A 12,338-nucleotide genomic window follows, 5' to 3' on the forward strand; every position below is an offset into this window, starting at 1 on the left:
TGAGCATGGCATGTTTTTCCATTTCTTTGTGTCTTCTTCAATTTCCTTCATAAGCTTTCTATAGTTTTCAGCATATAGATCTTTTACATCTTTGGTTATGTTATTCCTAGGTATTTTATGGTTCTTGGTGCAATTGTGAACGGGATCAGTTTCTTTATTTGTCTTTCTGTTGCTTCATTATTGGTGTATAAAAATGCAGCCGATTTCTGTACATTGAATTTGTACCCTGTGACTCTGCTGAATTCATGTTATCAGCTCTAGGAGTCTTTTGGTGGAGTCTTTTGGGTCTTCCATGTAGAGTATCATGTCTGCAAAAGTGAAAGTTTGACTTCTTTGCCAATTTTGATGTCTTTTATTTCATTTTGTTGTCCGATTGCTGATGCTAGGACTTCCAACAGTATGTTAAACAAGTGGTGAGAGTGGACATCCCTGTCATGTTCCTGATCTCAGGGGGAAAGCTCTCAGTTTTTCTCCCATTGAGGGTGATATTAGCTGTGGGCTTTTCATAAATGGCTTTTTTGATGTTTAAGTATGTTCCTTCTATCCCAACTTTCTCGAGGGTTTTTATTCAGAAAGGATGCTGAATTTTGTCATATGCTTTTTCTTCATCGATTGATGGGATCATATGGTTCTTAACGTTTCTTTTATTAATGTGATGTATCACATTGATTGATTTGCAAATGTTGAACCATCCCTGCAGCCCAGGAATGAATCCCACTTGATCATGGTGAATAATTCTTTTTATATGCTGTTGAATTTGATTTGCTAGTATCTTGTTGAGAATTTTTGCATCCATGTTCATCAGGGATATTGGCCTGTAGTTCTCCTTTTCTGTGGGGTCTCTAACTGGTTTGGGAATCAAGGTAATGCTGGCTTCATAGAATGAGTTTGGAAGTTTTCCTTCCATTTCTATTTTTTGGAACAGCTTGAGGAGGACAGGTATTATCTCTGCTTTAAATGTCTGGTAGAATTCCCCAGGGAAGCCATCTGGTCCAGGACTCTTATGTGTTGGGAGATTTTTTTTTTAATATATGAAATTTATTGTCAAATTGGTTTCCATACAACACCCAGTGCTCATCCCAAAAGATGTCCTCTTCAATACCCATCATCCACCCTCCCCTCCCTCCCACTGCCCATCAACCCTCAGTTTGTTCTCAGTGGGAGATTTTTGATAACTGATTCAATTTCTTTACTAGTTATGGATCTGTTCAAATTTTCTATTTCTTCCTGTTTGAGTTTTGGTAGTTTGTGGGTGTCTAGGGATTTGTCCATTTCTTCCAGGTTGTCCTGTTGGCTGGCATATACTTTTCCATAGTATTCTCTGATAATTGCTTGTATTTCTGAGGGATTGATTGTGATAAATCAATTTTCCTTCATGATTTTTTTTTCTAATTGGGTCCTCTTTTCTTTTTGAGAAGTCTGGCTAGGGGTTTGTTTGTTTTCAATTTTGTTTGTTTTCAAAAAACCAACTCTTAGTTTCTTTCATTGATCTGTTCTATTGTTTTTTTTTTGGATTCTCTATTGTTTATTTCTGTTCTGGTCTTTATTATTTCTCTTCTACTGGCCTTGGGGTTTCTTTGTTGTTCTGCTTCTATTTCCTTTAGGTGTGCTGTTAGATTTTGTATTTGGGATTTTTCTTGTTTCTTGAGCTAGGCCTGGATTGCAGTATATTTTCCTCTTAGGAATGCCTTTGCTGCATCCCAAAGGGGTTTGGATTGTTATGTTTTAATTTTCATGTGTTCCATGTATTTTTTAGTTTCTTCTTTAATTGCCTTGTTGACACATTCTTTTTTTAGTAGGATGTTCTTTAACCTCCATGCATTTGAAGGTTTTTCAAACTTTTTCCTATGGTTGATGTCAAGTTTCATAGCATTGTGATCTGGAAGTGTCCATGGTATGATCTTATTGAGAGCTGTTTTGTGACCCAATATGTGATCTATCTTGGAGAATGTTCTATGTACACTCAAGAAGAATATGCATTCTGCTGCTTTAGGATGAAAAGTTCTAAATATATCTGTCAAGTCCATCTGGTCCAGTGTATCATTCAGGGCTATTGTTTATTGATTTTCTGTCTAGATGATCTGTCTATTGTTGTAAGTGGAGTATTAAGGTCCCCTGCAATTACCACATTCTTACCAATAAGATTGCTTACCAATAAGATGTTTGTGATTAACTGTTGTATATATTTGGGTGCTTCCAAATTTGGTGCATAAACATTTATTGTTAGCCCTTCTTGATGGATTGACTTGTAATTATTATATAATGTCCTTCATCTCTTGTTACAGCCTTTAGTTTAAAATCTAGTTTGTCTGATATAAGTATGGCTACTCCAACTTTCTTTTGACTTCCATTAGCATGATAGCTGGTTTTCCATCCCTTCAATTTCAATCTGAAGGTGTCCTCAGGTATAAAATTGGTCTCTTGTAGACAGAAAATAGGTGGGTCTTGTTTGTTTGTTTGTTTGTTTGGTTTTTATCCATTCTGATTCTCTGTCTTTTGATTGGAACGTTTAGTCCATTTATATTCAGTGTTATTATTGAAAGATAGGTGTTTAGAGTCATTGTGTTATCTGTAGGTTTCATGCTTGTAGTGGTGTCTCTGGTCCTTTGTGATCTTTGTAGCATTCCACTCACAGAATCCCCCTTAGGATCTCATGTAGGGCTGGTTTAGTGGTGATGAATTCCTTCAGTTTTCATTTGGGAAAACCTTTATATATCCTTCTATTCTGGATGACAGACTTGCTGGGAAAGGGTTCTTGGCTGCATATTTTTTCTGTTCATCACATTGAAGATTCCCTGCCATTCCTTTCTGGCCTGCCAAGTTTCAGTAGATAGGTCTGCTACTACCCTTATGTGTCTACCTTTTTATGTTAAGGCCTGTTTATCCCTAGCTGCTTTCACAATTCTCTCTTCATCCTTGTATTTTGCCAGTTTCACTATGATATGTTGTGCAGAAGATTGATTCAAGTTACGTCTGAAGGGGGTTCTCTGTGCCTCTTGTATTTCAATGCCTGTTTCCTTCCCCAGGTTGAGGAATTCTCAGCTATGATTTGCTCAAGTACACCTTTGGCCCCTTTCTCTCTCTTCTTCTGGAATTCCTATGATATAGATATTGTTCCATTTCCTTGAATCACTTAGTTCTGTAATTTTCTGTCATGATCCAGAAGTTTTTTTTAATCTCTTTCTCAGCTTCCTCTTTTTCCATAATTTTATCTTCTATTTCACCTATTCCCCCCCCTTGCCTCTTCAATTCTGTCACTGCCTCCAGTTTATTTTTCACCTCATTTATAGCATTTTTAAAATTCACCATTACTATTTTTTAGTTCCTTAATGTCTGCAGAAATAGATTCTCTGCTGTCTTCTATGCTTTTTTCAAGCCCAGCAATTAATCTTAGACTGTTATTCTAAATTCTTGTTCAGTTATATTGTTTATATCTGTTTGGAGCAATTCTTTAGCTGTCATTTCTTCCTGGAATTTCTTTTGAGGAGAATTCTTCTGTTTCATCATTTTGGCTAGTTTTCTGTCCCTTATGTGTTGTAAAAGCTCGTTGTGTGCCTTGTACCTGCAAGAACTGCTATATTAAAGAGCAGTCATACATGTCCAGGGCCTGGCCCTTCAGGAGGTGTTTTTTGGAGAGTGTTACTTGCTCCCTGTTGTTGTTGACTTTGGTTACTTTATCTCCCTACTTGTAGAAGTAGAGAGCCTGACATGAGGCTCGAACTCATGAACCATGAGATCATGACCTGAGCTGAATACCAAGAGTTGGGTGCTTAACTGACTGAGCCGCCCTCACACCCTTCCTTGGGCTTTTCTTGACAGGAAACCCATTTTCATAGACAAAGGGACAGGAATTGTTGAAGCTACTGTTGACTTATAGTATTTATGCATTGTAGGGAGTTAGGACCTGCCTCTTAGGTGCACTTTTAAACTTTACTTGCAATCAAGTTGCAGTTATCTGGTTGCAGTTACCTGGTTCCAGATAATGAACCAGATAATGAAAGAATATTATACTGGATGCTCTGAATTGATTTTTTTCATACAGTTTTGATTGTACAATTAATCTTCATTTACTGGATTAGCGCATATCTGCATGTTGGGATTTAATAAACTTGACTTATTCCTCTTTCTGCAGTTGACACTTCAAATTATTTGTTTATATGGGGTACCTGGGTGGCTCAGTTGGTTGTCTGACTTGGGCTCAGGTCATGATTTCGCAGTTTGTGAGTTTGAGCCCTGCTCGGGCTCTGTGCTGACAGCTCAGAGCCTGGAGCCTGCTTCAGATTCTGTATCTCCCCCTCTCTCTGCCCCTCCCATGCTCATCCTCTGTCTCTGTCTCTCAGTAATGAATAAATGTTAAATTTTTTTTTTTAATTATTTGTTTATAATAAATGGTTCATATATTGGGAAAAAACAATCCAATATTCTTTATTATCCTTTCTTTCCTTATGTATATACTCTTATTTTACTTATAGATACAAATGTTTTAAGTATAAAATCCATAATACTATCAGAAATGCAAGCTGCCCAAGTATACAAAATTTTAACTAGTTTTCACACACTTTATAGCTGTCTGTAGAATGTTAACTAAATGTATTTTACCGGCAAATAGTTTTGCCTATGTATATACTTTGTATATATAAATACCATTCTTCATGAATTAAATCTTTATTTTCAGATCTTGATTCTTCACAGAGTAGTCAATCTACCAGTTATTCTCCAAGGCCAACAGATAGTTGCTTCAGTTCTAGTTCAGAAATGGTAAGTTACATTTTTTTTTTTTTGCTTATTAATTTATGCTCTGCTAATTTAGAATTACTTATATTTTTCATAGGTTACCTTTACATTCTAAAAAATTGTCAATAAATAGTGAAAATTTTTTAAAAATATTAAACACTTCAAGTGTAAGAAAAATATAAACAAATGTAAAATTGAAATGTAAATATCATTCATTCATTTATAAAAATGATGTGTTCATTATTATTTACCAAAGCCACTCTTATCAAGGATAAAGTTGGATTTCTTTTGAAATGCTTTTTAAAAGAACCCACTTAGAATAATTAAAAACCTAAAACAACTAAGAATACATAGAAAAAGTCTGAAGGCTTAGATGAAGAAAACTATACAATGTTGAAGAATGTAATCTGAATAAATGGAGTGTTATGTCCTCATGTTATGTCCTCAGTGGGAATGCTGCATTTCTCACAAATCACAGTTTAAATGGAGTTCTCCTTCATTAATTCTTCCATGTTCACTTAATCTGCCTTTTTTTTTTTTTTTTTTTTTTTTGGTAGTGTCTGCCTCACTGTCCAAACGGCTCTTTCTAAGGATGGACACCCGTGGCCTCTATCTTGCCAATTTTAATGGGCATTTTTAAGTTTTCATTTTATGAGAACTAATAATATTAGTAGAAATTATTTTCTTGTTTTAAAACATGTTCTTTCTGTTTGCTTTTGTGATAATACACTTATCTTGGGTTTCCTTCATACCTCTTTGAATTCTACTTTATGGGGCGCCTGGGTGGCTCAGTCGGTTAAGCGTCCGACTTCGGCTCAGGTCGTGATCTCGTAGTCTGTGAGTTCGAGCCCCGCGTCGGGCTCTGTGCTGACGTTCAGAGCCTCGAGCCTGTTTCAGATTCTGTGTCTCCCTCTCTCTGACCCTCCCCTGTTCATGGTCTGTCTCTCTCTGTCTCAAAAATAAATAAACGTTAAAAAAAAAATGAATTCTACTTTATGCCTTTGATGACTTCTTTTCCACCCTTCTCCCTATATAAATGTAATGTTTAGGGTTTGCTACAGGACACTTTTCTTCTCCAAACCTATACTCTAAATGTTAGATGATGTTCTGTATTCCATCAGCATATAATATCTGTCTCATGACAGTTTTCTTCTTTGTCATTTTAGCCCAGATGCTTATTTAGATGTCCAATTTCCTATTTGATATAGCTTCTTGGATATTTCACCAAAATCTCCCTTTATTTTTGAAACATTTATATTTTTATTTGAGAGAGAGAGCATGCAAGCAAGAAGGGGAGAGGAGCAGAGAGGGAGAGAGAGCGAAAGAGAGAGCGGAAGAGAGAGAGCGGAAGAGAGAGAGAGAGTGGAAGAGAGAGAGAGTGGAAGAGAGAGAGAGCGAAAGAGAGAGCAAAAGAGAGAGAGAGAGAGAGCCTGTCTCAAGCAGGCTCCACACTTAGTGTGGAGCCCGATGCAAGGCTCAATCCCACAACCCTGGGATCGTGACCTGAGTCGAAATCAAGAGTCAGATGTTCAAACAACTGAGCCGCCTAGGCGCCCCTCCTTTTCTTCTTTCTCTTAAACTGAACACCCACAGGTCTTTGCCCCAGCTCAGTTTTATTGATAATTCCCATATTAGTAGATACCTTTTTTATCCACTCAGTTGCTCACGCCAGAAACTTAGTTAACTTTGCCATTTCTTTCTGGCTCATCATTTTTTTTAACCACATTGTTTCCATCACTTCATCCAGCCAGTTCTATCTCCAAAATAAATTGCATATTTTATCTATTTCTCTTAACTTTTGCTGTCAGTATGCTAGCCTCAGGTACCAGTATATTGTTCTTGCACTATTGTGATGGTCTCCTGCGAGATCTCTCTACTTATACTCTTGTCCCACTTTCTTCTGTTAGCAGTCATCATGATCTTTTGAAAACCTAAGTTGAATCGTGTTATTTCTGTGTTTAAGTATTCAGTGGATTTATGTTTTACTTTAGAATCTAACCTTCTTAGGGTGGCTACAGGCCATGTGTAATCTGGCCTCTGGCTACATCTCCAACTTCTAATGTTCTCCCTTTTACACCACACTTCACATGTACTGACTTTTTGACTTTTCGTTTTCTTAGCTTATCATTCTCTTTTCTGTTTCAGGGCATTTGTAGATCCTATTTCCTTTGTCTTACTCTTATTCATCTTTTAAGTCTCAGTTCAAATATGTCACTTCTTCTGAAAGCCCCTCGTTGGCTCCTCAATCTAAACTAGCCTCTCAGTTATGCTTTCAGAGTGCTTCATACTTGTTCTTCATAAGGCTTTTCTCAATTTATAATTAGATATTCATATGCGTGATTATTTGATTAGTATTATTTCCACCCGTGAGAATGTATGCTTTAAGAGGGCAGCAACCGTGTCTACTTCACTCACGTTGCAGAAGCTAAATGGATATTTATTTTCTTGAATAAATGTATTGAGCTTGTTTTTTCAAATTTGTGCCCAGCCAGTGTCAATGTTATTTCTTGGGCTTACTTTTTCTATTTTAGTGCCAGTCTACTGCAGCCTACACCTTATTTCAGGGTTTTTATGTTAACTTTGCTTTTTTTTTTTTTTTTTTTTTAAACCTAGAACAGTCATTACTTTTATATTGGAATTTTAGTAAAAAATACTTTCGTTAGTTCAGTAATTAAAAGATAAATTTCTCTAAAAACAAAACAAAAACAACGGGTGCTTGGGTAGCTCAGTCGGTTTAGCACCCGACCTCGGCTCAGATCATGAGCTCACCTGCATTGGGCTCGATGATGTCATCACAGAGCCTGCTTTAGATCCTCTGCTTCCCTCTCTCTCTGCCCTTCCCTTGCTTGCACGCATGCTGTCTCTCAAAAAAAAAGATAAAATTTTTCATGAAGTTGAAACATTCGAACTAGCAAATTGAAATCTACACCTATTAAAAGTTCTTAAAATTTAACTTTTTTAGATAACAGTTAAGATACTTATTCTTATTTAACTTCTTTTGTCTATTTGATTTGATTTTCCATTAGCTGATACTCTCCTTAAATTATACTTTTCATGAAGCTGGACCCATAAAAGATAAAATCTAGATATTTTTGAACTTAATGAGTCAATGAGTGAATTATTTATTTGTCAATTCTTTGTGTGAAATGGTAGGGGGATGATGTAGCCTATTATGAGGATTGAGAACAGACAAAATTCCCTTTTCCTTTCTTAGCTCTTCTGCATTTTTAATACAAGGATTATTATTGTTCTTGCTATTTTAAAAGTCCATAACCTCCGGGGAAGCAGTAGGTTATTATTTTTTTAAGTTTTAATACCAGTATAATTACCATGTAGTCTTATGTTAGTTTCAGGTGTATAATAGAGATTCAACAATTCTATACAGTACTAAATGCTCATCATGATAAGTGTACTCTTATTCCCCTTCACCTATTTCATCCATCTTCCCCACCCACTTCCCCTCTGATAACCATCAGTTCTCTATAGTTAAGCATCTGTTTTTGGCTTGTCTCCTTTTTCTTTGTTCAATTTTTTTGTTTCTTAAATTCCACTTATGAGTGAAATCATACGGCATTTATCTTTCTCTGATTTATTTCACTTAGCATTATAGTCTCTGGGTCCCTCCATGTTGTTGCAAATGGCAAGGTTTTGTTCTTTTTCCTGGTGGAATAGTATTCCATGGTATATATATACCACATCTTCTTTATCTGTTCATCTACTGATGGACACTTGGGTTGGGCTGCTTCCATAATTTTGCTATTGTAAATAGCGCTGCAATAAACATAGGGCTGCACATATCTTTTTGAATTAGTGTTTTTGTATTCTTTGATTAAATGCCCAGTAGTAGCACTACTGAATCATATGGTAGTTCTAGTTTTAATTTTTTGAGGAATCTCTGGAAGCAGTGGATTAATGTTTGAAGACTATTTGTTGGTGTACCAGCTTTGAATTGCAGCCTGCCAATATTTTCTATATTTTAAATTTTCTATAGTGTGAATTTTAGAATGCTTTGAAGTGATTGAATGAGTTTTAGAAATTTAAGCAAAAATTTACAGCAAAATTACTGAATTTCTTTTAGCTATCTGAAGAAGAAGATAAAATATCGCAGCACGTTGAAGAATCAAATAGGAGAGCCATCAGAACCAGACAAATAACTAGTAATTTTTATCCAGAAAGGATGCCAAAACCTCCATGTGATGGAATTATTAAAAACAATGCCAAAATTCATGAACAAAATGAGAATCTTCACCACCTCTCAATGAAAGATAATACAGATCGGTTTCCACAGTCTCAGTGTAATTCAGCACACAATTCGCAGAATATAACCAGTAATAACTGCATTCTACAGGTTGCAAGATGTGATGCATGGGTCCAGACAGACAGTGAACCTGTAATGGAAAAAAAATTAGATGCTGCCATACAGTGTGATATAATTTCATAATGTAAATGTAGAAGCAATGTGTCTTTGTAATGTTGAAAGGTGCAGTGAAAATATTAAGGCAGATACCACTGGAGGGCAGGAAATCCTTAAGAACGACTAATATTCTAAAATTTCAGCCTGAGTCTTAGCATTTTACTTAATGTTCAGAATTTCATTAACGTAATAAGGAATGAGAATATGTAGCCAAGCACAAGGTAAAAGTATTTATGGCTTGTTTTAAAACATTTTAATTTTAATGTATACATTAATTTTACATAGATATTTCTTTAAACACATATGTAGCTAATGTTCAAGATATACATCTATCTTCAAGTTTTGGAAAAATACGTATGTAAATTTACTGTCTATAATTCTCATGGTGATTATTATGATCTATTTATGGATGAAGTATGTTTAATTGCCTCCTGCTGTGTTTTCTTTATTTTCAAATTCAGTGCAGTTGCTTCTATTAGCAAAAATGTTCTAAGATTTTAAGACAGAAAATAATGCTAAACAGTGTCAAATATGTTTTGTAGTCCCATAAGAATTTTGTTAGCCGCTCATATTACAAATTTGCGTATCATCCTTATGTAGGGCTGTGCTAGTTTTCTCTGTGTTGTTTAAATTTTAGTATATGTGCTGCTGAAGCAAGCACTGTTAGCTACTTATATTAAATATTATACCCTCATTAAAATTATGGCATTCATTTTTAGATGAAATATATTTTCTAACTACTTACATTAAATATTATACCCTAATTTAAAAATTCTGGCATTTTTAGACAAAATGTATTTTCTGTTTTGTTTGGATAATGGTTTTTGTTGGTGCTTGTATTCAAAGGAGAATGTTTTTCTCTTTAAGCTATAAAAATATGTCAATGCTTTTCTAAAAGAAATCTTCAACATTAGAAAAAGTATGTTTACTAATTTTAATATTGCTAAGATTCTTTTCAAAAATATTATATCAGAATTTCTCATTTATAAAATATAGTCTTTGTTCCCAATATAACATTTATTTTTTTTGTCAAGATTTTAAATGTTTATACTCTGAAATCAACCATTTGTATGGATGTATTACAAATTATACAGCACAGGACATTATGATAGGTAACTGAACCAAAAATGTAGTTAGGAGTTTCTGTGCCTCTAAAGAAAAAGATAATGAGATATTCCATTGTTACATGCACACATATCAAATCAGTATTTTGTGCAGTAGGAGTGATCTAAAGCATAATGATTTAGAAACACTAACAGCTGATGTTTAAAAGGTAGCAGTCTTCAGTTTTTAGCTAGTTTTAGGAAGTTATTTTTGCAGGCTCGGGAAACTCAAAGAGCTCCTGAGTAATTTTCTTAAGGTACAGTAATCATCTTCTGGAAGTATATTGGTAGTATTTCAAATGCCAGATTTTCATTGTGATTTTAAACAAAGTATTCTGTCATGGATTGATTATCCTGAGCAGTATTTTGCAAAATAGGACCCAGCAATGAAGACCAATATAGAAAAAGAAGACCTTCTACCTGTGATACTAGAATAAGATTGAGCTGTGAATCTTAGCTTGGTTTCAAGTATCAAATACATGGATTTTTCCCAAGTACTATGCTAATCAAAGTCTAGCAGTATTGAAAGCACATTAATGACAAAAATCTACATGTAGTTACATTTTTGTCAATATCATAATGTGGCAGTTCAGCTCAGTAAGGTAAAAAGGAATGTCAGGGCTTTTTAGTGCAGTGACCACACATAGAAGAGGGTAAGGTACAGTGTAGTAAAGAATGTAAACTTGCCCAAAAGAAGATCTTCCCTTTGCTCTTGGCTTTGGGGATGTAATCTCTATACCCTTGGAGTGTCCTACATGCCTGATAGAAATGTCTTTGTTAGCTTGGGGACCTTGGACCAAGCTAGATAGTAACAGCGTGATTTAGAATGAAACCTTAAATCAAGCAGTCTCAGCTCAACTTCTTAAGGTTAGAAACTGAGGTCAGCATGCCATTCTGATGTAGCCCCAGTAAAGACTCTGGACCCTAGGGTTTGGGTGAACTTTCCTGGTTGGCAGTACTATATGTTATCAGACAGTGATATCAGGCAAGTCTATGACTCCACAGAAGAGGTCTACTAGAAGCTCTTCATTTATTACTTTCCTAGAATCTGTCCTGTGTGTTTCTTCCCTAGGCTGATTTTAATCTGTATTCTTTCCCTGTAATAAACTGTAATCGTGACTATAACATCTTTCAATGAACTGAGTCCTTGTAAAGCAAGTTATCAAATTTGAGGGTGCTCTTGAAACCCCTAAAGAAAGGGTAGTTTTGTGGACTGTTCCCTAACATTGCAGTTGCTAATTCTTTAGGTGCTTTAAGATGATGCATATATTTGGAAAGGAAAGTGAATATGGATTGACAGAATCAAAAAGACACATCTTACATAGTAGAATAGATTGTAGCATACTTCTTAAAATCCAATATGATTTAGGTTTTCCTTTGGTGAAGCCATTTAAATGGAAAAAACAACAGAAATAAGCAGCTTTCTTTCCATATTCACAACTTAAGATTTATAAAACGAGTAAATCTTAACTAAGGGTTATCCAAATGAAACGAAATGGAAAGCTCAATGATTATGCACACATTTGTATTGTAAACTACCAATCACAGTGACTGCAAATAAGGTATGTACAGTCAGTAACGGCTGATGTATATGATACTCATCTGGAGTTGGCGCTTAACAAATTTATAAAACAGTGATTTTGGCCAGCATTAACTACTCTAGTAATTTGCCATCTGTAATAATATGAGGCTATCTTTAGGGATAGTCTCATGTAATTTTCTTTTTAGCACTTACCATAATTTTAATTTATTTGTATAATTTCTTGGTTAATGTTTATTTTCCCCATGACACCACATACAGCAGTGTAGCAAATGCTGTCATTGCTCTGCTCACGCTTCCTTGGCACTTTCCATTTAAATACATGCCAACCTGATTTCCAACTGACAGCACCTGTGACTTATTTCCTGAGAGGTTTCTCTTGGCTGCAGACATCTGTGTTGACCATGTGCAGGCAGACAGGAAGTACCAGGGTGTTTGAGAGAAGTCTTTTAAAACAATGACTGATGGGAGTTGGTGGGTAAATACTCCAGTTCACTGTCCTCTTGGGCAGGATAACTCCCTCAGAAACATTTTCTGCACCAAAGTT

General features: G+C 35.4%; 1 protein-coding gene and 1 pseudogene across 2 annotated transcripts in view; one reads left to right on the top strand and one right to left on the bottom strand.

Annotated features, from left to right (window-relative positions):
- Window positions 1–11,386, top strand: part of CB4H12orf40 (chromosome B4 C12orf40 homolog) — a 101,960-nt gene extending 90,574 nt beyond the window's left edge. Inside the window, exons 12-13 of one of the 2 annotated variants that reach the window (XM_049625283.1) lie at window positions 4,676–4,758; window positions 8,813–11,386. In XM_049625283.1, the coding sequence (XP_049481240.1) occupies window positions 4,676–4,758; window positions 8,813–9,175 (446 nt within the window). In that variant the 3' untranslated portion in view covers window positions 9,176–11,386. Of the gene's footprint in view, window positions 1–4,675; window positions 4,759–8,812 lie in introns of those variants that run through there. The other variant, XM_049625284.1, reaches the window with a different exon arrangement.
- LOC125920514 (uncharacterized) lies at window positions 9,697–9,809 on the bottom strand (annotated as a pseudogene).
- Window positions 11,387–12,338: the final 952 nt, after the last annotated feature.

This window comes from Panthera uncia, chromosome B4 (assembly GCF_023721935.1).
Source record: "Panthera uncia isolate 11264 chromosome B4, Puncia_PCG_1.0, whole genome shotgun sequence".
NCBI lineage: Eukaryota > Metazoa > Chordata > Mammalia > Carnivora > Felidae > Panthera > Panthera uncia.